We start from the raw sequence: 26187 nt of genomic DNA on the forward strand, positions 1-26187 counted from the left end.
GCACCAAGGCTTGCCAGAAGGAAGTTATTCCTGATTCTAACCTGAATCCCTACGATTACAATGTGTTGGTTATTCTGTTTCTTTCTCATGCAGAGGTAAAGGAGAGGAAAAGGGTTACTTGTGGTTCATAATACTTTTGGTCCATGCTATTTGAGCATGAAACGACTAAAAGGGGGAAGACAGAAACGCTCTGCTGTTTAAACTTATGAGTCCAGATCCATAAGAAGAACCTCCCAGGGGGCAGAAACACAGATAGGCAGGACCGGCCTCACTTTGCTGGGGCCAAGGGTATCAGAACTGGGAAATGGTCATAAAGGAAGCAGTGTGGTCTAGTGGATAGAGCAAGGGTCTGGGTTTCAGAAGGACCTGGGTTATAATGTTGGTTCCACCACTTATCTGCTGTGTGACCTTGGGCAAATCATTTCTCGGTGCCTCAGTTCCCTCATCTGTAAAATGGTGTCCAACCTGATTAGCTTCTATCTACCCCAGTGCTTAGAACAGTTCTTGGCCCATAGTGCTTAACAAATACCAAAAAAAAAAAAAAAAAAAGGAATGTCTATGCAGGAAAACACTGTTAAAGGTTCTCTAGCCTGAGGGGTGGAGCAGAACCTGCCACTATGCTGAAAACAGGGACAGATGGTGGTAGTGCTGATATTTGAGAGCCCACTGGGAACAACATCCTGGACTGAGCTCTAGAGGAAAGTACCCCGAAAGTATGATACTGGTCCCGTGCCCACAAGGAGCGTCTGTTCTAAAGATAGTTGGGAGCCATTTGGAAATTTAGGGCTGTTTCTGAGGTGGCCCGGGAAGGCAGATTTAAAAAAAAAAAATTTAAGAAATTATTGTGTGTCAAACACTTGTTCTAAGTACTGGGGTAGAGGTCTGGGATACAAGTTAATCAGGTGGGACACAGTTACTGTCCCACACGAGGCTCATAGGCTAAGTAGGAGGGAGAGCAGGTATTGAATTATCCATTTTGCAGTTGAGGAAACGGAGGCACAGAGAAGTGAAGTGACTTGCCCTGCATCGCAGAGCAGGGATTAGAACCCAATCCTCTGTATCCCAGGCCCATGCTTTATCCACTTGGCTTCGCTGTTTCCCAGCTTCAATCTAGAAGCCTCCAGACCCACTACCTGCGGTCTAGAACTGAACCAGCCTTGCAGGGCCCCCTGAACCAGAAAGGCCTCCAGCCTGCTCTGGAAGTGACTCAGCTGTCAAGGTTAGAGAAGGAGGAGGGACTGCTCTCTGTCCTGGAGGACAGCTCAGGCCAGTTTTGTACTGCTGACCTCAGCAGAGCCATGGCTAGCTGATTTGGGAGGAATTCAAAAGAAGAGTCTTTGGTAGCTTATAAAAGTTACACAGGGTTGACTTGGTCTGAAGCTGCAATCGTACCATAGAAGTTAAAGACCCCAAAGGACAGGGCTTTTTTTGCGGGGTGTGTGTGTGTTGTTTTTAATGCTCGTTGTGGGGAATGTGAAACTACTAATCAGAGCTCCTAGCTCCTCCTGCTCCCCTACCCCTCAACATCTGTGTCCAATCAATGCAATTCTCCAAATCAATAAACTTGGCATTTGACACCTTGGAAGCAGGCAGCTGGACTAGTGACTTCTTGAGGTCTATGTGATTAGCAGAGGAGAGTGGTTGAGTGCCTTCCTACTCGGCAGGCATGGGAGGCTACCAAAAGTGGGTTGGTAATGTCACAACAGGTTAAGCCATCTCTGGGTTGCCAATTGTCCCAACGAGAAGCAGTGGGGCTTAGTGGAAAGAGCCCGGGCTTGGGAGTCAGAGGTCGTAAATTCTAATCCCGGCTCCTCCACTTGTCAGCTGTGTGACTTTGGGCAAGTCACTTAGCTTCTCTGGGCCTCAGTTGCCTCATCTGTAAAATGGGGATTAAGACTGAGGCCCATGTGGGACAACCGGATAACCTTGTATCTACCCCAGCGCTTAGAACAGTGCTTGGCAGCCCGGATCTTCTTTTTTTATGATATTCATTAAGCGCTTCCTGTGTGCCCAACACTGTTCTAAACGCTGGAGTAGATACGAGTTAATTAGGTTGGAAACACTCCCTGTGCCTGCAAGGGGCTCACACTCTATTCATTCATTCATTCAATCATATCTATTGAGCGCTTACTGTGTGCAGAGCACTATACTAAGCCCTTGGGAAGTACAAATCTGCAACATATAGAGATGGTCCATACCCAACAACGGGCTCACAGCCTAGAAGGGAGAGACAGACAACAAAACAAGTAGACAGGTGTCAATGTCATCAGAATAAATGGAATTATAGCTATATACACATCATTAATAAAGTAGAGTAATAAATATGTACAAATAAAATAGAGTAATATGTACAGATATATACAAGTGCTGTGGGGATTGGAAGGGGGTAGGGCAGAGGGAGGGAGGGGGCGATGGGGAGGGGAGGAGGAGGAGGAGAGGGAAAAGGGGGGGCTCTAGGACGACAGAGGTGAAGTGATTTGCCCAAGGTCACACAGCAAGCATTTGGCAGAGGCAGGATTAGAACCCAGGTCCTCTGACTCCCGGGCCAGTACTCTTTCCACTAGGCTGTGCTGCTGCTTCTTGAGTAGTGGGTGGGGAAGCTCATCCCTCCCCATCTGCAGGGCCCCAGACAGAGTGCTTGGAGCTTGGAGCCTCTCCTTTCCTCTTCTCCCATTGCCTTCTGAGTCCCCCTGATTTGCTCCCTTGATTATTCCCTCCTCCCAGCCCCATGGCACTTATGTACATATCTGTAATTTGTTTATTTCTATTGATGTTTGTCTCCCCCACTCTAGACTGTAAACTCCTTATGGGCAGGGAATGTATCTGTTCATTGTTGTGTTGTACTTTCCCAAGCTCTTAGCACAGTGCTCTGCCCACGGTAAGCACTCAATAAATACAACTGAATGAGTGCCCCACCATGTGAGAAGTCCTAATGCTGGGTGTGTGTGGTGTGTGTGTGTGTGTGTGTGTGTGTGTGTGTGTGTGTGTGTGTGCTCCAAGCAGCTGACTTTGTAATTTTTTGCTACCACTGGCTTCTCTGACATGGGAGATGGTGGCAGCCTAGTGGAGAGAGCATAGGGCTGGAAATCCGATGATTTGGGTGCTAGGCCCAGCTCTGCCACTGACCTGCTGTGGGACCTTGGACGAGTCACTTAACTTCTCTGTGCCAGTAAAATGCGGCTCAGACACTTATTCTCCCTACCGCTTAGGTTGTGATCCCCAAGCAGGACAGAGACTGTGTCTGTTTGTGTTTTTGTTTTATGGCATTCTGGGAGAGATGTGTCCATGACGTCGCTATGGGTCAGAGACAACTTGACAGCCTAAGACAAGTGTTTTCTTAAGCATTTACCATGTGTCAAGCACTGTTCTAAGCAGTGGGGTAGATACCAGTTTATTAGATCGGACACAGTCACTGTCCACATGGGACTCACAGTCTCAGTAGGAAGGAGTAGGATTTACTCCCCATTTTACAGTTGTGGAAACTGAGGCACAAAGAAGTTAAGTGACTTGCCCACAGCAATCAGTTGGTAAAGGCAGGATTAGAACCCAGGCCCATGCTCATTCCCCTAAGCTGTGCTGCTTCTCTTGTCTGACCTGTCAGTCTTCCTCCTATTCCGGTATTTAGCACAGGGCTTGCCACCTAGTATTTAAATACCATACTGATTTAGTCCCAATGCCTGGGGAATGATGATGGGTGCGGCTGCCCAAGGTGTATAGGAAATACTGGACATGGCTTGTTAGGGGCAGGGAACGGATCTGCTAATTCTGTTGTATTGTACTCTCGCAAACACTTTCTTCAGGGCTCTGCACATAGTAAACGCTCAATAAATGTCATTGATTGATTGGAGCAGGGTCCCTTGCCCTTGGGAGGTCATGGACAGGTGGACGTTCTGGTTTAGGGAGGATGCAGGTTTTAGTGACCGGTGGAATGCCTGATTAACCTCTTCACTCAAGCAACTATTTTTCAGTGGTTAATATTAACAATAATAATAGCAGAAGTGGTTTGTTAAGCACCTGTATGGGCCAAGTACTGACCTAAGTACTGGGGTCAATACAAGATAATCCAGTCAGACAGTCCTTATCCCACATGGGACTCATAGTCTTGTTGTCTCCCCTGCTAGACTGTAAATCCGTTATAGGCCGGGAACTTGTCCGCTAACTCTCTTCTATTGTACCCTCCCAACCCAAGCACTTACTACACTGCTCTGTACTTAGTAAGTACTCAGTAAATACCATTGATTGAGTAGGAGAGAGAACAGGTATTTTGTCTTCATTTTACAGATGAGAAGTGGGGGCACAGAGAAGTTAAGGGACTTGCCCAGAGTCAAACAGCAGGCAAGTGGCAGAGCTGGAATTCAAACCCAGGTCTCCTGACACTCAGGCCTGTGCTCTGGTCCCTAGGCCATGCTGCTTGGTCTGTCTACTGGTAGCGATAGTTAGTGCCTTTTCTGAGGGTGACGATTTGCCCTTAGGTGTTTTGAATGAATTAGGAGAGGGTGTCACTAAAAGGGTAAGGGGGAGAGAGAAACAGGAGTGGGGCCTGGGCTACAACTATCAACTCCCTGCCCTGGACAATTTGGTCTCCAGCCTCTCTTGTGGAGGCAGGGGTTGTCAGTCAGTATTTTATTGCTTAACACAGGGTCTTGCTCTCCAGTGCTCCGCAAACACCTCTGCTTCTACTATTGAGCGCTTGTTTGAGGAGCATTGCATTAAACGGTTGGGAGCATACAAACTGTTCACCTTGGCTTACCCCTCTGATGGCCCTGTTTTTTTTATAGTTTTTTGTCCCACAGAGATCAAAAGCACTCAAACTCTCAGCTCCTTTTTTGGGCTGGAGGCAAGGCCCTAAAATGTACTGGGAGGTCAAGATCTGGATGGGGAATCTGGTTTGTTGTGCCTTTGCGTTGAAAACCTTCAAAGGTGTGCTCCCAGGCGGTGTGTATTCATGGATTTTCTTTTCTCCTCTCTTCTTCCCTCTCCTCCCCTCTCCTCCCCTCTCCTCCCCTCTCCTCCCCTCTCCTCCCCTCCCCTCCCCCCCTTCCTCCCCCCTCCCCCCCCCCCCCCCCCCCCCCCCCCCCCCGACAGGTGTGTTCGACAACTGCTCCCACCCAGTCAGTGACAAAGGCTGGGCCTTGGGGATCCGCTCCACGGCACGGCAGGGGAGGAAGGATGCCCGCTTCTTCTTCTCCCTCCGGACCGACCGTGTGCAGCAGGCCACCGCGGTGACTGGGCACAGCCGCTACCGGCCCGGCGCCTGGACCCATGTGGCGGCCACCTATGACGGCCGGCGGTTGGCCCTGTACGTGGATGGCACCCGGGTGGCCAGCGGCCCGGGCCCATCGGGGCCCCTACACAGCTCGTTCATGGCCTCGTGTCGCGCCTTACTCCTGGGCGGCGATGGCTCGGGCGACGGGCACGGGTTCCGCGGTCACCTGGGCTTCCTGGCCCTCTGGGACGTCGCCCTCCCGCAGGGTGGCCTCCAGCGGGGCTTCCTGCAGCCGGGTGCGGCTGGCGGCCTCGGCCACACCCCCGTACTCACCACCCACCTGGCCTCCTTGGAGGGGCAGTGGGTGACCTTCAAGGACGGGGAGTACCCACAGGTGGAGGTCCTGCGGGTGGCTGAGCCCGAGGCCCTGCGGCCCCTGGCGCCCCCGCCATGCGGGCGGGCTGCCTGCGACAACGTGGAGCTCATCTCCCAGTACAACGTGCACTGGCCTCTGCGGCGGGAGAAGGTCATCCGCTACCGGGTGGTGAACGTGCTGGACTCGGCGGGGCTGCACCCGGTGGTGGGGCCCGAGCAGATCGCCCGGCAGCACCAGGCCCTGACCCTGGCCTTCGGCCGCTACAACATCAGCTGGGAGCTAAGCGTCCACGAGGTGCGTGACTCCACCCTGCGCCACCGGGTCGTGCTGGTCAACTGCGAACCCAGCAAGATCGGCAACGACCACTGCGACCCCGAGTGCGAGCACCCGCTGACCGGCTACGACGGAGGCGACTGCGGCCTGCAGGGCCGCTGCTTCTCCTGGAACCGTCGCGACGGCATCTGCCACATGGAGTGCAACAACATGCTGGACGACTTTGACGACGGCGACTGCTGTGACCCCAAGGTGACCGATGTGCGCAAGACCTGCTTTGACCCTGACTCACCCAGGAGGTAAGCGGGAATAATAATAATGATAACGATGAGATTTATTAAGTGCTCACTATGTGCCGAGCTCTGTTCTAAGCGCTGGGGCAGAGACAAAGTATTCAGGTTGTCCCACCTGGGGCTCATAGTCTTCAATCCCATTTTACAGATGAGGTCACTGAGGCCTAGAGAAGTGAAGTGACTTGTCCAAAGTCACACAGCTGACAAGTGGCAGAGGAGCCGGGATTAGAACCCATGACCTCTGATTCCCAAGCCCATGCTCTTTCCACTCACTAAGCCACCATGCTGAAGGCCTTGAGCCTCCCAACACCCCCCACCTCCCCACCGGGACCCACTTCCTCTGTGTCGCTTGCCGCCCCCCAGGGAGCCCTGTTGTCACACTGAACCCATCTTGCCAAGGGCTTCAGTGGGGGTTCAATACTGACCCTCGGTTGTACCAAGGATCACAGCAGTCTTCATGCACTGGTGTGGATCTGCGAGCTCCCATCCTCAGTTGAGAAAAATGACCAGAGGGGAGAGTACAGTACAACAGAATTAGCAGATACTTCCCTGCCTGTAACGAGCTTACAGTCTAGAGGGGGAGACAGGCATTTCCATGCATATGGAAAAGGGTGGGTTATCCTTTCCTGTCTATTGTCACTGTTGGAAATTTTTCCCACTCTGGCAGGGGTTGGGGATGGGAGGTGGCAAAAAAAAAAAAGTAATTCAGAAAAACATGGAGAAAAAAACCCCCAAAACAGCCCATGGTAAAGAGTGTTTTAAAGACAGTCCATTGGGCTCCAAAGTGCCTAGAGACTCAAAGCAGAAGTTGCAAGAGTGAAGTGGACCAGCAGCCCGGATCATGAGCCAACAGGCTGTGTGCAGGGGTGAAGGAGCTGGGCTCAGGGACAGTCAGACAACTGGCAGAATCAGTCGCTGCAATTGCACGAGCAAGCCAGTCTTCTGAAAAATCTGTTGAAACGGCTGTCCTCCAGCATTGCCACTCTTCACCAAATTTATTCTCAGGAGCATAGGCAACCTCACCGTTACTCTATGAACCTCAAAGCCAAAAAAGTTGAAAAGCTAGGTGTCCAGTTTATCAATTAATCATTCATAGTAATAAGGTGATGATGGTTGTATTAAGCGTTTACTGTGTGGCAAGCCCTGTCTTGAGCAGTGGGTTAGGTGCAGGATAATCAGATCGACACCGTCCCTGTCCCAGGTAGGGCTCCTAATCAGAGGAAAGTTCTAGCTAGGAGGAAGGAGACAAAGGGCCCCGGATCAAATCTTCGTGGCCCTGATGGTCGAGGTGGTAGGATGGCCATGTGCCCAGGTGTTTCCAAGGAAGACACGGGGTAGGGGTGGACTCAGAGGGAACTTGTTTGGAAGTTGAGCAAGGAAGGGGCAAGCCAGAGCCGCCCTCCTCCAGCCTTTTAGCGGCTCCACCTGGGAGAGGTGCTGTCAGGACATGAAGAAATGAAATCCCATAGTCCAAGATCCCCGGCCCACTCAAATCTGTGCCTCGCTGGGAGCTGAATGCTGGGCCCGGGCACAACTGGGCATCCCCTGTACTGCTCCACTTTGACCCAACCATTTTCTTAGCCCAGTGAGTTTTTGGTGTCCTCCTCCACCTTGCATGAGTGAAATGACAGGGATGCATGTGGGACAGGGTCTTTCTGATCCGATGAGATTGTGTCTGCCTCAGTGCTTGGCACATATTAAATGCTTAACAAATACCATTATTATTATTATTCTTTCCTCTCCATCTTTTCCCCAGCCTATCATAGCAGAGCTCCGTGACTGTGAATCTGTCTTTTGTCTCTGACCCCATTATTTTTGCACAAAAAAGCACACACAAAACAAAAACAAGTGGCTCAACATGGTTTAACAAGGCCATCAGTCAGCCTGTCCCAGTCCATGCTGTGTTAGAGACAATGGGTGACCAAAAATTTGTTTTCTGCAGTGTGCGGTGAGGCCACTGTCTCAATGTGTGTCAGTGACTCATTGTTTGTCTTTGGCCGTGTCCCCCTCTGCCTCGGGTGGTTTGTCTCTACTGGACTGGCTCAGCTCACCACTCCTTTCTTATCCAGACAGGGGCTCACATCTAGTAGCTTAGAGTTAAATCACCACCATGATGCCTCCTGGACCAGGAGACCCCAGGGACAGCTTCTAGGGAAGTGTGCGCTAGGAGAAACAGGTAGAGAAATTTGCCCCCCTCTTGGCATCATGGCAGGCATTCGCCTGGTCTACCTGGCCCTCCTGTTTGTCCCAGCCAACCCGAGGAGCAATTTATTCATTCATTCAACAATATTGAGTGCTTAAGCACTTGGGAGAGTACAATATAACAATAAACAGACACATTCCCTGCCCACAAGAAGCTTAGAGTCTAGAAGGATCTGACTGTGGCCCTGCAGCTCTGCTAAACATCGTCCAGCCTTCGTTGCCCTTTTTGTTTGAAGTTGGGATTGAAAGTTCCCCAAAGCTAACGAAAACCTGAATGGGGCTGGGGGTCGGGGGCTGGAGGAATGGGTATGAAGGATAGGAGAGTGCAGCGAGGGAAGAGAGGTGAGCAAGAGGAAAGGCAAAAGCCAAACAGTAACCACATTCGGGGACTTCATCTCAATGTGAGTAAGTGGTAGAAATCTCCCTTTCTTACTTCAGCTGGTGAAGGGAGATAGACAAAGAAACCATATATGCCTGTGACTAGCTTTTGCAGATAAGCTTTAAAGGAATCAACCAGCCCAGAGGAGTTGCTTTATATCCTCCCACCCCAGCACACGTTGTTCCAACCCTAGAGTTTTGGGGGAGTTCCTTGGAACAGCTTTTCTCTCTTGCTTTGTTGTTCTCCAGCAGCTTAACAGAAGTGTGTCCCGGCCCATTTGGTGTTCAGTTATTCAGGATCCCTGAGCCTTTGCTTAGGAGCTAGCATGCCAGTCCTGGGTCCCTTGGGGAGATGACAATATTGTTTTAGGCCATTCGGCTTCATTCAAATCTTCACCTGCTTTTAGTGGATTTGTCATATTTTTCTTCTTCTCACTCTGCCACCACTTTGATTTCTAGTCCCGTCCTCTTGCTATGCCCCAGCAGTGAGTGGCAGAATAAGGCATTCCTGGTTTCCCACCAAGAGCCCTGACTTCACTTGTGTTAAGTGGCTGGACTGGGGGATCCCAGACCTGCGTCCTCATGAGATGGGCCCCGGCTTCATCCCTTTGTCTCCCAGTTTGCTTCTTTCTCTGAGGTAGGCTAGGGTGGGCTGGAGCCCTGATGGATCCCATCAGATCCACCCCTAGCTTGTGCCAGGCTACTAGGCACCCTCTCCCCTCCGTACTACCAAAGCTGGAGAAAGGAAAAAGGCAAAGGGATGGTCAGGGAGAGTGAAGAAGAGCTCCGAAGCTCCTTGTGGTGGGGGAATATGTTGCCTTCTTGATTCTGTTCTTCCCAAGCACCTAGTATGGTTCCCCAGCCCCCTTCCTCCCCCAAAGTGGGCACCCAAATGCTACCACTACAACTCCAAAGCCGCACGCTGTGCCCAATCCCCCAAGTCAAGGCCACCCGCAGGAGGTCAGCGAAGTGGGGGTTTGCCCTGCCCTCGCCATGGCTGGGCTCCTGGGGGAAGCCACTGTCCCAGTGACCCCATGCCAGGGTTGTCTCGACTGGCCCGGGGAGCAGACTGCAAGGGCCCATGCAGTGCGGAGCCATGAGCCCTGAGCTGCATCGCGATTGCTACAGAAGAAGAGGGATTGGGAAACAAGGAAAAAGTCCAAGGATGAATGGGCAGAGAAACCCCTGTTCTTCTTCCAGAGTAGGCAGAGTGACAGGAAAGGCCTGCTTTGAAGAGTGAGTAAGCAGAGAGGGGCCCATCCTGGAAAAAGCCAGGGGTAACAGTGGGGCGGTAGTGGTGGTGGGGGTGCTTCAGGGGAGGGAGCGAGCGTGACAGCAGAGATGATTTTTGTTTTCAGTCTTTTTGCTGCAATTGTGTGCTTGCTTCTTAAATTACCACGGTTTAATAAGAGTCGCATGGAGATCGGAGCGGCCCGTGCTGAGCCACATGACTGGCCACCTTGGCAAGTCTCCTGTAGACCTGAGGCCTGCCCCAAATTTGGCTGAACCCCTAAATGCCACGGTAATCATAAGTAACCACTGGCGAGCCTACACCGGAGCATGCTCATCATATCTGCCCTGATAGCCACCCTTCTTAATGGAGCAAGTGCCCAAAGTTTGCAGGTGGGCCTAGTGGGCTTAAGGAAACCAGCCTGGTCAATACCCTGGGATCAGCGTCCCCGAACAGGTCTGAACCTGCTCCCCATATTCTCCCAGAGGCCTCCTGAAGTCCCAGGAACTTACCCAGTGAACTTGAATGGTGGTTTAAGCCAAGTCTGGCTGCAAGCAGGGCAACTTTTTACAACTTTTCAGGCACTGGTGAACATGAAGCCAAGTGTCGCCCTAAAGGGGATCCTGGCTTTGTCATGCCATGGAGAGCGCAGAGGAAGAGTAGATCTGGCCAACTGATCTCCTGAATTGCTTAGTCCAGGCCACTCTACGCCTGAAAGATATTTTCTGAGAAGAAAGGTAGGGGCAGGACACCTGCTTAGGGCCCACAGGGTCATGGGTGGGGCAAGCCTAGGAGCAAACAGAAAAAACCTACTGCAAAATTTGGATGAATAAATATTGACCGAATCCCTTCGATAAATAGAGGTAGTTTGCCTCTACTGTTCAGGGAGACTCCCACTTCCCTTCCCTGCAGATGCCTTCCTCCGGCTCTCCCCAGCCACCTGACTTTGGCTTCTCTGAAAACAGAGGGGAGAGAAGTGAAGAAACAGTATGGCTTAGTAGAAAGAACTTAAACCTGGGAATGAAGAGACCCGGCTTCCAATCCTGGCTGTGCCACTTCTGCTGTATGACCTTGGCCGAGTCACCTAATATCTCTGGGCTGCAGTTTAATCATCTGGAAGCTGCATGGTTTAGTGGGTATGGGCCGGGGGTCAGAGGACCTGAGTTCTAATCATGGCTCTGCCACTGAATGATTAATAATAACTGTGGTATTTATTCGGTGCTTACTATATGCCAAGCACTCTACTGAGTGTGGAGGTAGATATAAGACAATCAGGTCTCAAGTGGGGGCCACAGTTTAATCAGTCATTCATATGTATTGAGCTCTCACTGTGCAGAGCACTGTAGTGAGTGCTTGGGAGAGTACAGTATAACATTCAATCATAATAATGATAATGTTGGTATTTGTTAAGCGCTTACTATATGCAAAGCACTGTTCTAAGCGCTGGGGGGAACACAAGGAGATGAGGTTGTCCCATGTGGGGCTCACAGTCTTAATCCCCATTTTACAGATGAGGGAACAGAGGCACAGAGAATTGAAGTGACTTACTCAAGGTCACACAGCAGACATGAGGGGGAGGCGGAATTCGAACCCATGACTTCTGACTCCCAAGCCCGCGCTCTTTCCACTGAGCCACGCTGCTTCTCATATTGAACACCTACTATGTGCAGAGCACTGTACTAAGCACTTGGAAGAATAAAATACAACAGTAAACAGACACATTTCATGCCCACAACGAACTTACAGTCTGGGAGAGTGGAGACAGACATTAAATAAATTAATTAAAGATATGTACATAAGTGCTGCGGAGCTGGAAAGGGGAAGAACAAAGGAAGCAAGTTAGGGCAACGCATAAGGGAATGGGAGAAGAGGAAAGGGGGGACTTAGTCAGGGAAGGCCTCTAGGAGGAGGCGTGCTTTCAATGAGGCTTTGAAGTGGGGGAGAGTAATTGTCTGTCGGATTTGAGGAGGGAGGACATTCCAGGCCAGAGGCAGGATGTGGGTGCAGGGTCGGTGGCGAGATCGAGGCACAGCGAGAAGGTTAGCATTGCCTGCCCACAACGAGCATACAGTCCGGAAGGAGAAACAGACATTAATATAAATAAGTAAATAATGGATGTGTACATAGTGCCGTGAGGCCGAGGGGGAAAATGAAGCTTTCAGTCTGAGGATACAGACCGTACAGGTGTAGATACAGGATGGTGAGATCGGACATGTCCCTGTCCCAAATGGCACTTACCATTTAAGAGGAAGGGAGAAAAGGTGCTTTATCCCCCATTTTACTTGTGAGAAGCTTGAGCTAGAGAAGTTAAGTGTTCTGCACACAGTAAGTGTTCAATAAATGCGATTGATTAATTAAAGTGACTCATCCTAGGTCATGCAGCAGGCGGGTGGCAGAGCTGGGGAGAGAACCCGGGTCTCCAGACTTCCACAAGAAATGTGTCTCCCAACTCTGGTTTATTGGACTCTCCCAAGCGCTTAGTACTCTGCAAACAGTAAGCACTCAAGAAATACCACTGGTTGATTGATTCCCCCAATCTGATGCCTTTTCCATTTGCCCATCCTACCTCATGTACCCTGAAGCACTTTCTCCACACTGAGCACGGGAAGTGATGGAGACTTGTGGGGTGCTGTAGTTAGTGCCCCAAAAGGTGAGAAGAATCAAGAGGAAAGCTACAGGTTTAGCCCACTTCCTGGAGACATTCACCCTCTGGACTGCAAGCTTGAAGTGGACAGGGAACATGTCTACCACCTTTGTTGTATTGTACTCTCCCAAGTGCTTAGTCCAGTGTTCTGCACTTATAAGCACTCAATAAATACAGTTGATTGATTGACATTCACCAGTCCCCCTCCTGCCTTGTACATTCCTTACACTGTGAGCCCCATGTGGGACAGCGACTGATTCCGACCTGATTATCTTGTATCTACAGGGGTTGGCACATAGTAAGCGCCTAAGAAATACCACAGTCATTATTATCATTATTGAACTTAGGATTTCTTGGTCTTCGTGTTGCCAAGTTCAGGAGGGAAAGTGGGAAAGGAAGGAGAAATGTGTGGTTCTGCAATCTCATTTAGTGGACTACAAGTGAATGAACGGGGTTCCCAGTGAAAGGAATTCCCATTATCCCCTCTGGCTACATTTCTACTGTTGAAGGATCCACAGTTGGCCACGCCAGCTCCCACTTAGTTTCTCCTACATTGACCTCATGTCTTCATCTGCTTCGAACAACTGTCCTTCTGTCTCACAGTTCAGTGTGCCTTTTTCATACTCTGAAAGAGATGGGCAGATCTACGTTGTGTTTCTGGTGATTCACCATTGGCTGGATGGATAATTGAGCAGTTAAAGAGGTTCTGGCAGCCAGAGGTCCCTTGAAATGAACAGTGCAAACTCAAACGTTTCCAATAAGAACCCAAGCCAAAACCTATTAGGGTGAGACAGGGAAAAAAAAATCGAGACCTCGCTTCACCTGTGATTGTCTCTCATGAAGCATTTGGAGAACACTCCCACTTCTTCTGCCAGGCAAGGTGGGAGGGAATTGTGGAGAGAGAATCAGGAACCTCAGGCCATCCTCTTGTCTCTCCTACTTCCTCGTGTCAATTAAGAAAAGTCACTCAGCTTTCCCAAACCTCACTTTACCCACTTGTACAATGCGGTGATTCCTTATTCGACCCCCATGCCCAGAAGAATAAATAATTGGGCTATCTAATGAGTGCTTACTATATCACGGGCACCATCCTAAGCACTGGGTAGATAGACTACAATTGTATATAGTCCATGTCCCACAAAGAGCTCACAGTCTAGGTGGGAGGGGGAATAGGTATTGAATCCCCATTTTACAGTTGAGGAACTGAGGCACAGAGAAGTTAAGTGACTTACTCAAGGTCACACAGCAGGCAAGTGTCTGAACTGGGATTAGAGCCCAAGTTGCCTAACTCCCCATTCCATGCTCTTTCCACTAGGCCACCTTGCTCAATTTCTTCCCTCTATCTGTAATTTTAGGGTGTATCCTCGATTAAACTGAAAGCTCCTTGAGGGCAGGCCACCTCTTGGAAAAATCTTTACCCTCTCCTTCAAGCAGCATGCCCATTCTGTTGCGCTGAACTCTCCCAAGCTCTTAGAACAGTGCTCTGCATGTAATAAACTCTCAATAATTAATAAGTACCATTGATCGATTGACGGAGCCACAGTGAAAAGAGGTGACCTAGACAGGAACCTCCTCCTCTAGACTGTGAACTCCTGTGGGTTGGGATCTTGTCTACCAACTCTGTTAAATTGTACTCTCCTCAGCGGTTAGTACAGTGCTCTGCACACAGTAAGCACTCAATAAATACCACTGATTGGCTCTCCAAATGTTTCTACGTGAACTGGGCAATCTTTCCAAATGAAGGTTTGTCATCTCCTTCACTGCGAGGCAGTCGGAGTCAAATCTAGGTTTCAGGAGTTCTCTTCTACAGTATGGAAACAAGTGGTGGGCTCCCCCCGACCCCCCCAGCCACCTCCCATAGGCGCCCACTCCTTTGGTGTAAGGGAGATGACCATTCCCACAACTGTTTGATGGGGGCTCCCAGCCTTGTTCATCCCTGGTGTCTGACCAGGCTTGAGAGTTTCTTTTCAGGGATGAAAGCACCCCCAGATGAATGCTTTCTGTCTGGTCCACTCTTTGAAGCCATCCCTTCCCAGTTCCCACTCCCCCTTGAAGCCTTCATCCTTTTTTCACCCCGGGCCCTCAGAATGAAAATCATCTCAATCAAAGTAGGAAGGAGAGGATTCAATCACTATTTTACAGACGAGGAAACTGAGACCCAGAGAAGTTGAATGACTTGCAAGAAAGAGAGAAAGAGAAAGAAAAAGAAAGAGAAAGAGAGGAAGAAGGGAGAGGGAGAGGAGTGGAAGAGAATATGAATGAGAGAATGAGAATGTGTTCCCCTCCCCATTCCCTGGATTTTGGCAAAAAGGCTGACTAGTTTCTGTCAGGCGGTAGGCTCCCAGAAGGGAGGAATTTGTTTTTCAATTTAACTACATACCTTCCTGAGCCAGCACAGAATCATGCCTTTGGTAGGCACTGATCAGTGCACTTGTACAATGCAAGGTGAAATCTACATTGCTTGGGTGATTTTAAAGACTGTTCTCCAATTGGCTGGCCAGGCTTTTTAAGAAGGCCACTCACTGCTTGGGTCGCTTATGGTTGCTTTCTGATCAGGCTGGATTTCCTTCACTAGGTAATGACAACATCAGTAGGTTAAATTTGAGTTTTGGGGTTTTGTTTGTTTGCTTGTTTTTCCAAAGGACTTTCATTTGGCCTTACAGTTTGTCTGCTCTTCCTCTGGAAATGAAGTTGGTTTTCTTAAACTGGGAATGGAGGCTTAAGTTCTCTGGATTCTTTTGCCCAAGAATAAAACTTCATTTCCCCTTTCAGCCAGCCTCCCCACAGGATGGATTGCATTCGTCACGTCTATTTGGATACTGATGGTGACTTAGAGACCATCATCAGTATCCAGTCAATCAATCAATGGTATTTATTGAAGGCTTACTGTGTGCAGAGCACTATAGGAAGTGCTTGGGAGAGTACAGTGTAACAGAGGTGGTAGACACATTCCCTGCCCACAGTGAACTTATGGTCTAGACGGGGAGACAGACATTAACATACATAAATATGTGTCAGGCTCTCTCTCTGTGCTCCCAAAGAGGGATCAGCAAGCAGTACAAATGGTCGTACTCAGGAGCAGGCCGTTAGGTTGGACTGGTTCCTGCCATTTGATGTCAGCCTCAGGCATTCCTCTCAATTGGCCAGGGAGTCCACTTGATTGACAGCTGCTGCCCAGAGGTTCTTCCACCATCCTTTTAAACTTGCTGCAGCCTGCCTGGAGTTGAAGAAATAACAGGGATGAGGCCTCAAAATGACTGGAATGAAGAGTGTCAGGTGCACCTGCTGGCAACAGGACTCACGGAATGGACTCTGGGATGGGATTAGCACCTTGAGGCACAAAAGTCTACCCCCATAGGTATAGTGCTTTCCCTGTAAGATTTAGTTGGTTGCCATGGGTTACATTTGCCCCATGGAAGTCCCAGGAGGGATTTTCCAATGGAAAATCCTTCTCCATTCTCCATTCAGTCTTGGAGACTCTTCTGAAGATGTTGATATTATAACTTATCAGGATTTGACGAGACAAGTTTTTTGGTTTTGTTTTGTTTTTAGATGTAATAACATTTCCAGGAAAATGCTTCCCATTCTATCTTTTTCTACCTCTTGCTTTCATGCCCTATATATTCAGCCACTCAGCCACTCCCCCAAATCCATTCACTTTGGTGGGAGTAAACTTACTCTGAAGTCTCTCGATTTGGCATGCCCAATGCAATCCCTGATTGGCCCCTCGTAAATGGGAAGGGGATTTAAGTGTTTCACATGGGTGCCATCTTTAGTAAATTTTGGGAATTGTGCTTGGAGCCGCCTCTCTGCCTTCCTTTCCCAGTATTTGTTTTCTCCTTTCTTAATTTCCTGTTTTCCATTCAGCTTGCCTAGGTCCCCTTTGGTTTAGAAAACAATTCTTCCTGGGTTTGTTCTTCTTTTTTATTGTGTATTTCCCCCACCCCCCCTTTGTTTTTTTTTCTAAATGAATTTAAGTAATTTGGGGGCTGACCTTTCCATGTCATTTCTAATCTTCCCTCGTGGCTGTTTTATGTTCAAATATACTCTACCACATCAGGAGAATAGACATTTTACCATGCGGTGTATAGTTTTCATTATATAATAATTTGATTACATAGTCCAGGAGGTTGCAAAACTGTTGTTACAAACAGCACCTCGTTGCATGCAGCCGGTTGTCCCAGATTGACCCAAATTTACCAGGAATGAATCCCAGAGGCCAAAAGCCTATGGATCCAGGAAGACTGAGAGGCAGCTCTCTCTCTCTGCTGAATCCTGGGAATAGTAAATTCCAAAATCAGGGACTCAGGGCTGTCAACCTGCCACAACTCTTACCCATGCTCTCCACACACACTCCTCAGACCTCACTGGAAAAAATGCTTGTGGCCCAACTCGGGCCTTGGGAAGCTAATGTAGGGTTTGCCGACAAAGCTAAGGATTCATTGCAGTGTGATGGAGTTTCTGGACCTCCTCAGCTGGTCTGAGCCCTTGCTGCCATTCTGGAAGGAAATGGAGTAACTTCTAGTCCATTTTCACCTGGAAAAGTCCAAGGTGTTGGGGGATGGAGGGTACAGACAGCTTCCCTCCAGGTTATCAAAGGACCTGCCCTTGTTGCATCTTACACGCCCTCAGGAAGAGAAAGTGAATTCTTGTAATACTGTCCACAGGGCAGAAGAGAAATCACATGTTGAGACCTGAGCAAGGACCGTTCATTAGAGGCCCGAGAAATTCTTTCTAGGAAGGGCCATTCCTTTCTTACCCTCCTCCATACTGACTTTTCTCAACAGATCCACAAACTCTGATTTCAGGAGCTTTGTGTACTATTCTCAGATGCGTTGACTACCTGAGTAGCTTTGGACTGAGCTCCTTGGGGTTCAAATTTCTACATGAATGAGAATGCTAGGAGCATCTACTCCTTCCCGATCCCATTAGCACAAGGAGTCATTTTACAATCCTCTGGATCCTGGGATCAGTGTCTCTCTCCATGCTGAACACTTCCACAGGGAGATGATCCTCTCTATTTCACGGGGATTGCATTGTGCCCGAAAATGTGGTGATGAGGATTCCCTCTGTTGTGGTGCCCCCACTAAAATATTTCTAAGGCTCTCTTACAAGAGAGAGATGGGAGAGAATGTTTTTGTTGTTGTGGGTAGGACGAGGAAGGGGCCAGTGAAAGTTTAGTTCAGGACAGAGGGCCCTTAGAAGCTTGGATCAAGGCATCTCTTTGGACTGTCTACCTTCTGTCCCTGATATTCTGAGTGCTTCCAGGAGGGGTTAATGCAGAGCCCATCTCCTTTGGGGGTGCCAAGCAGATGATGTTGACCTTACTTTTGTCTTTCTAAAGGTCAAAGGTTAGGGTAGGATGTGACAGTGCTCTCTCACACTCATACTGGAAAAGTCCAAGTCAAAAAAAGAGAGAGAAAAAGAAACTGATTGGCAAGGATTGGGGGAGGTGGTGAAAGGGGTGGCCGATGGAGATTTGGGCTCTGTTCAGCACCGGTAGAAGGCCTCTCTGGAATGATTTAGCCAGCGTTTTCATTGGCAGGCTCCAGTGAAACCATCAGAGCTATTAAACAATTGCATTGTTTTGAGTTTTCTTTGGCCCAGCCACCCCCATTATCTAGGGAAGCAGAATTGCCTATTTGCAGGGAAGAGGGCGGACACACCGCCACCAATCCCAGGCTCTCCAACATGGTGCAATGGAACCCGACATGATTGAAGGCTGAGGAGAGCGCAGAGAATTCCAAGCCCCTCTAAGGCTACTCGGGCCAAGTGCAATATTGGAGCCGATCAGAGGTCTTGGATATTTTCTTCTCTTTCTGGTTATGAAGCAATCATAGCTTTGCAAAAATTCCCCAATAAATTACCCGATGGCCTTTTTATATCCGGCAGTGAAGCATTTTTAGAATGCCGGCCCAGAAGCCAGGGGCTCCGGGCTGGTTCACCCAATCTCTCTGACCTAAAAATAAATCTCAATTTTTTTTCCATATTTTCAGGGGTGGGAGGCAACTGGGAAAAATTGAGCAGCGCAAACACTTTTCAGAGAATTGTCAAGGTTGGAGAAGGTGATTTCTTTAAAGGACGGTTTGTTGAGCAGAGTCTCTTTCTGACTGCTCAGTTGGTCAAAGGGATTCATTGGGATGAATCTCTGGGGGAAGCACCCAAAACACCCCTAGTCCTTTCTGGACCACCTCCATCCACTAACAGCCCCACAGCAGAATCAGAAACAAAGGATCCTTTAAGGCCAACTTGTGCCTCAGACAATGAATAAGACACACAGAATTCCTGCACCCCAGCTCACACACTTTGTTTCTCTGAAGCCACCTTGCTGTGCTTCATTCTCAATATCTTTTCCTCATTTTCTGTCTCTTTCCCTCCCACCCTCCTTCCTGTCCTTTTCATTCTTCCCCTGTAGACTGTAAGCTTCTCATGAGCAGGGCTCATGTCTGCCAACTCTGTTGTACTTCCCAAGCTCTCATTACAGTAAGTGCTCAATTCATGCTATTAACTGATTGATTGATGGAACTCATAACTGACCCCTTGCTAATACCCTCCCTCCTTCCTGGGACTCCCTTCCCCTTCAAATCCAGTGGGTCACTACACTGTCTATCTTCTAAGCCCTAGTGAAATCACATTTCCTCCAGGGAACCTTCTCTAACTAATCTCTCGTCTTCCCATCTAATTTCCCTCCCTACTTAATCATCTGTGCACTTAAGTTCTCACCCTCTAAGAATGCTGGTAACGTTCCCACCACGGTACTTTATGTACTAGTAATTGTGGAATTTGTAAAGCATAGGGGTAGTAACAACACAGTCAGATTGGACATACATTCATTCAATCGTAGTTACAGAGTCCCTGCCCCGGTGAGGCTGACATTCTAAAGGGGAGGGAGAACAGGTATTTTATCTCCATTTTACTGATGAAGAAACTGAGGCACAGAGAAGGTCAGTGACATGCCCAAGTGACAGGTACAACAAGAAAGTGACTGAGCAGGTTAGAACCCCGGTCTCTGGATTCTCACTCCTGTGCTCTTTCCATCAGGCCACCCTGCTCAGTTGCCTCCTCTGTCTGTAATTTAATTTAGGTTCTGTCTTTCCCACTAGACTGAATGCTCCTTGAGGGCAAGGATGAAATCTGTTTATTGTACTCTCCCAAGCGCTTAGTATGGAGCTATGTGCAAAGTTAACACTCAAGTACTATCAATTGATTTTAGCACTAATGAATGGAAATCACAAGCTTTACAAAACCTCACCTTTATTCTTTGGTTTCAGTCTTTATTCTTCATCTCTCTTTTCCCCATTCTAGTAATGAGTAGTGAAGTGGACTAAATTGAATTTTGCATCCTTACCCTCCTACTATTTAGTGGAGGTAAGGGTGAGATCTGAAGTTGAGAAACAGAGTAGCCTAGTGGAAAGAGCATGATCCTGGGAGTCAGAAGGACCTGGCTCCGATATATTTAAATATTTGAGTACATAAATTGATATGTATAAAAGTGCTGAGTTGGTAATCAGTCATACTTTTTGAGTCCTTACAATGTGCACAGCACCGTACTAAATGCCTGGGAGAATACAATATAATTGGTAGACACATTCCTTGCCCCCAGCGAGCTCACAATCTAGAGGGGGAGAAAGGCATTAATATAAATCAATTAATTATGGATACATACATAAGTGCTGTGAGGCTGAAGGAGTGGTGAGTAAAGGGAGAAAACCAGAGTGATGGAGAATGAAGTGAGAAAAGAAGAAATGAGGGCTTAGTCGAGGAGGGCATCTTGGAGGAGATGTGCCTTCAGTAAGGCTTTGAAGAAGAGAGTAGTTCTGTCAGATATGAAGAGGGAAGGTGTTTGCCAAAGTCAGGATGTGCATGGGAGGTCGGCAGCAAGATAAGATAGATGGTATTTGTATTCAGCTGTGGTAGCTAGGACCTGTAAAGAAGAAAAATTAATCTCATCATCATCAATCGTATTTATTGAGCGCTTACTGTGTGCAGAGTGATGATGATTATTATTGTCAATCAGGACAAGTCTCCTGTAGGAGATGAGATTTCAGGGGAGTTCTGAAGATGGGGAGAGCTGAATTCTAGCAGATTTAGGAAGGGTTAGAGGTGGTAGAATTGAGAAGGTCCAATGCAAAGGTGAGTCTGGGAACAGTGGAGTTATTCTTGCAGTTACTGAGAAAGCTAAATTTGTATAATGATTGGTTAAAAAGAACAAGCCATGCAGCAACTGGGAAGTAATTTTTCGCCTATATCCTCAGTTGGTCAGACCTTATTAGAAGTTTGACTCCAGTTTTGGTCATCATATTTAAAAAATGTCCAGAAACTGGAGGTGGTCCAGAGAACAGTGACAAAAATAATTACAGGAAAAGTTAAAAGAATGGAGGTTATATTTAGCCTGGAGAAGAGAAAGCTCTGAGTGACATAACCGTCTTCAGTTCTGTGAAGGGTTTTTATAAGGAGGACGATCACTTGTTCTCCAAGGTCCCTGAGGAGTCAAGTAAGAAGCTTGACTGAAATCGGGTAAGGTTTGAATTGGGCATAAGGAAGAGCTTCTTGACTATTAAGGGGATAAACTCTGGAATGAGCTTCTCTGGAACCGAGAAGGGATTCTCCTAGGTCTTTAAGGGATTTCACCCGCTGGGACGCAGGGAATTTATTTAGATAATCCTCCTTCCCCCTTCTATGATTCTACAATAGCTAGTTGGATTTAGTAACTGGCCTAGGGAAAAGAGCATGGGCCTGGGAGTGAGAGGACCTGGGTTCTAATCCCAGCTCTGCCACCTGTCTGCTGTGTGACCTTGGGTAAGTCACTTCCCTTCTCTATGCCTCAGGTTCCTCATCTATGGAATGAGGATTAAATCCTACTCCCTCCTGCCTAGACTGTGAGCCTCACATGGCGACATATACTTCCCAAGCACTTAGTACAGTGCTCTGCACACAGTAAGCGCTCAATAAATACAATTGAAAGAATCAATGAACATGGGAAAGGGACTGTGTCCAACCTGATAATCTTGTAGCTATCCCAATGCTAACAGTGCTTATCACATAGTAAGCACTTAACAAATAACATTATTATTATTATGGTTGTTATTAGTATTAGTATTAGTATTATTTCCTGCTAATTGATTTTTCACTGACTCTTGAGAGGGTGGTCTGGGCCACACCATGACCAGGTGTGGAGGGGTGGATCTAGCTGTGATCCTTGGTGGGTTATTCCATGACCAGGAGTGGAGGGGGCTCATACTACTGACCCCTATCAACTCCCAGTAGAGCTACCCCACTCTTGCTTATGGTGTCTTCTACCCCCTAGTCCCTTTCCTGCAAAATGAATCAATAAGATTTATTGAGTGCTTATTTCATGCAGAAACACGAAAGACTTGAAGAGAGTCCAGGAGCATTAGTAGACTCGATCCCTGCCCTCAGGGAGCTTACAATCCAGTGGGGGAGGCAATACACTCAAATAAATTTCAAGTAGGGAGAAGCAGCCAAGTGTAAAAGTAGGGACATAAGTGCTACCAGGTGCGGGGATGGAGGAAGGAGCGAGTACCCTGAGGTGACATTGAAGGGCAGAAGTCGCAATAGTAGGGGAGATGGGATGGGGAGATGTGATGAATCAAGGAAGGCCTCTTGGAGGAGATGTGATTTTAGAAGGGTTTTGAAGAAGGGGAGAGCAATGCTGTGCCGTATGTGAAGGGGGCAGGAGTTCCAGATAGGCAGGCAGGTGCAAGCAAGAGCTTGGCAGGAAGAGAGACAAGTAGGTTCAGAGGCCTTCCCAACTAAGCCCTTATTTCCACTCCCCACCCTCCCCTCTCTGTCGACTGTGCATGCACGTAATGGTGTATCCCTTAGGAGCTTTGATGTTCAACCGAACCCCACAGCACTTACAATAACGGTGGTATTTGTTAAGCACTTACCATGTTCCAGGCACTGTACTAAACGTAAACGTCCTTGCGCTTTACCAATTCCCCCTCTGTAGTTTCTTTTAATGTCTGTCTTCCCATAGAACATAAGCTCCTTGTGTTTTGGGGTCCCATCTACTGACTATTGTATTATACTTTCCCAAGAACTCAGTACAGTGCTCTGCACACAGTAAGTGCTCAACGAATACCATCAATTGATTGAATGATTAACAGGTTAGTTTGAAAGGCGTGAAACAAGTGAGCTGGAGTGTAGGAGAGGAATGGGAGAAGAATGAGGATAAATAGAACTGTGCCTAGCTCACAGTAAGCACTTAGCAAATACCAGAATTATTAAATAGTTTGGGAAGAGAGCTGATGGAGCACTCTGAAAGAGTAGTCAAAATGCATAGGCCCCTTTTCCAGCACTTTTTACGGCCATTTTTATAGCCGCATTGGGAGCTCACAGCCAAAGCCCCATTCCCAAAATGGAGTTGGGAAGTGCTATGGAGAGTCCTGTATGTTCGAGTTAGGGGTCAAGTGTTAAAGAGAAGCCTCATCCCCAAAAGTCAGCTCCCTTCCTTAGGCTCACACGTTCCCCTTTCTCCTTTGGCACCTGCCAAGATTGGCTTGGGAGAGGGAGGGCCAATTTCTTGGCCTGCAGGCCAAACCCCTGGCTTACTCTACGGGACCAGAGGGCCCATGGCTGATTGATAACGGATCCACCAGTCCATATTCCGGGGCCTTGCCCTAGGGTTCCGAGTCACAGCCAGGAAATCCCAGGTCATTTAGAGGATGTCAGTGGCAAAAGAAGTGGGAGAGTGAACCGGTAAAGCATTTCTAGTGTTAAGTCTGCTGAGAACTGGGAAATCCATGTTGTGATGGAACGCCCCTGGTAAACACAGAGAAACCAAACAGAGCGGTGTTTGGGAGCCAAGGGGGCCTGGGTCTGATTCACGTCTAGCACATGCTCAGAGCACCCAGCCAACAAACCCTACTCAGATGGGCTCACGGCGCTCTGATCAAACGAGGCCGGGAGCAGAGACGTGGGGAAGAGGTGATGGAGAAGGAGGTGGCGTTCCCCCGGGAGAAGCAGGTGTTCTCTCCCGTCCGCGGTCAGGATGGGATGGCCCGGAAGTCGGTTTTCACTAGGCTTCAACCAGACCCCTCTGCTAGCCACTGCAAAAGGAGAAGCCGGGACTGGGAAGGAGGGTAAGGATTCCCTCTCTTCAGCCACCGCTCTTGAACCTGGCAGATGGACAGAGATGGTCTGGCGCCCCGCCAGAGAAGCATCCAAGTTTACAAATGATAATGCACAAAAACAAACAAGATTCCCATTTCAATCCAAAGGCCTGGTGCTTCCAGCAGTGGGCTTTCGCACGGAACATCTGCATGTGGTTTGTGGTTGTGTGTGCCTGTGTGTGGGCGCTTATCAAGGTAGAAGGGTAAAACTTGGAACTCCAAAACCCCAGAGGCCTGATGTTAATTGCATCCTGGCAGCTCGGTCTCTCTGCTGCCTCCAACAGCTGTGTGCATCACTGGAAGCTCCCATATGTGCAGACTGCAACTGGATTTTCCCGTCTCTTTCTCCTCTGCCTTAATAGGATTGCCCTGGCAGAGCTGAGCGATCAGTGGTTCAGCCGCAGATGCACTTATCCAGCCTGTGAGGAGTGGGCTCACCCCTGTGAGCCGAACACCTGCGCTTCGGCACCACTTGCATGCATGTGCCCACCCAGAGCACTTTCGTGTGTGTCGACTTACATACCTTACTTAGTCATCTACGTTTTCCCATTCTCTTTTTCTTTCTTAATGGTATTTGTTAAGTACTTACTATGTGCCAGGCACTGTTCTAAGCTCTGGGGTACATACAAGGTAATCAGGTTGGGCACAGTTCATGTCCCACCTGGGGCTCACAGCCTTAATCCCCATTTTACAGCTGAGGGAATTGAGGCACAGAGAAGTGAAGTGACTTGCCCAAAGTCACACAGCAGACAAGTGGCAGATACGGGATTAGAATCCAGGTCCTCCTGACTCCCAGGGCCATGCTCTGTCCACTAGGCAACACTGCTTCTCTCTCTCTCTCTTCTCTCTGATCTTATTTTCCCACTATACTGGAAGGTGCCTGAGGGCAGAAGGGTGTCTTCTTACTCTATTGCTCTCTCCCAAGTCCAATGACCGACTGCGCTTTGCACCCTGTAGATGCTCAGTGCTCATGCTGGGCAAGCAATGTGGCCTACCGGTTAGAGCACGAGCCTGGAGTCAGAGGATCTGGGTTCTCGTCCTGGCTCTGCTACTTGCCTGCTGGGTGACCTTGCACAAGTCACTTCACTTTTCTGGGGCTCAGTTTCCTTATCTTTCAGTGGGGATTAAATACTACTTCATCCTATTTAGAGTGTGAAGGACAGGTACTGCACCTGATCTGATTAACTTGCATCTACCCCAGTGCTAAGTACGGGGCTTGGCACATAGTAACAAATACAACAAAACAAACAAAAAGAGCTAGCGATTAATTGAGACCCTCCATTTGGACCTGGGCACTTTGAGGTGCCGATGTCCCATGAAACTGATGGAAAATCCTAGGTTCATACATGCAGGCAAGCACTCCCACTCCCACTCATGCATAGTAGGTATAGGTGTAGTGCTGCGAGGAAATCTGGTTCCCGGGAAATGCCCCGTTTCTTCCTCTAAGGGATTGGGGAGGGAGCTTTTCTTTTTGAACCAAGTATCCCGAGGGACCTAGAAGGATTCCTGAAACCTCCGGTGGTTTCATCAGATTTTGCAGTTAGGTGGAACTTATCAAGTATGTTCCCGATGGTCCGTGAGGGCCCCCGGAAGAGCACTGCCCCTCCCCGCTTTACCCCTCGACTCATTTAACGGCCTCTGGAGAAAATGGTGTTATTTTTAAATGCCAAAGGAATGCTTGTGGAATTGCAGACCACATGTTTGCCCGGCCCCTGGTACTTCTGCCAATGGTCTGCTTCTCCCTTAGGCTCCCTTTGCCAATACCAGGGGCTCGGTCCTATCACAGTGAGTCTCCTGACTGTCCCCCATCCCACCACTCCCTGTCCTTGCCCCTTCCCTCCATGGCCTGGGAGAAGTTCCCAAGCCAGGGTGAGCGGCAGGAGGTGGTGGAATAGTTTGTGCTCTCTTCCTCCACTTTTCTCTGCTCTCACTTCCCCTTGGCCTCTCCTCTACACCAACAGAATGGAATCCCCCAAATCAGAAACATCTCCAACCCAAGGATTTAAATATTTGGTGTCCTCTAGCAATGAGCTATCCTTCTGTCTGTCTTGAAATGTGAGACAACCCTGCAACCTTTCCCAAGGGCCCCATGTAGTGCCAGGTACGGGCGGGCTTCCAACCAGTATGCCAATTGGATGATGGTGGTGGCCATAATGGTAGTCCACTTGCCAACTTTATAGGCCAAAAGGGCTTCTGGGTGGGTACGGTGCTTGGCACATAGTAAGCGCTTAACAAATACCATCATTATTATTATTACACCATGCCAAAACTGGAGAAACTCTGCAGCACTGGCTCACACCCTGAACCGGTCCCTGTCCTCACTCCCACAACTGTGGACAGTACATCTAGTCATGCCGTAAGCAGATGGCGATTGTGCTCTATCCGGGCAGCCAGTGGGTTTCTCTTTGACCTCCCCCTCCCAGCTTGTTTGGGTTTTTTCTTTTTTCCC

The 26187-nt window shown here is 48.7% G+C and overlaps 1 protein-coding gene across 1 annotated transcript in view; it reads left to right on the plus strand.

Annotated features, from left to right (window-relative positions):
* The window catches only part of PAPPA2 (pappalysin 2), a 154988-nt gene that overhangs the window by 18343 nt on the left and 110458 nt on the right, over window positions 1-26187 (plus strand). Inside the window, exon 2 of the mRNA XM_038757813.1 lies at window positions 5086-6154. Within this exon, the coding sequence (XP_038613741.1) occupies window positions 5086-6154 (1069 nt within the window). The remainder of the gene's footprint in view (window positions 1-5085; window positions 6155-26187) is intronic.

This window comes from Tachyglossus aculeatus, chromosome 16 (genome assembly GCF_015852505.1).
Source record: "Tachyglossus aculeatus isolate mTacAcu1 chromosome 16, mTacAcu1.pri, whole genome shotgun sequence".
Lineage (NCBI taxonomy): Eukaryota > Metazoa > Chordata > Mammalia > Monotremata > Tachyglossidae > Tachyglossus > Tachyglossus aculeatus.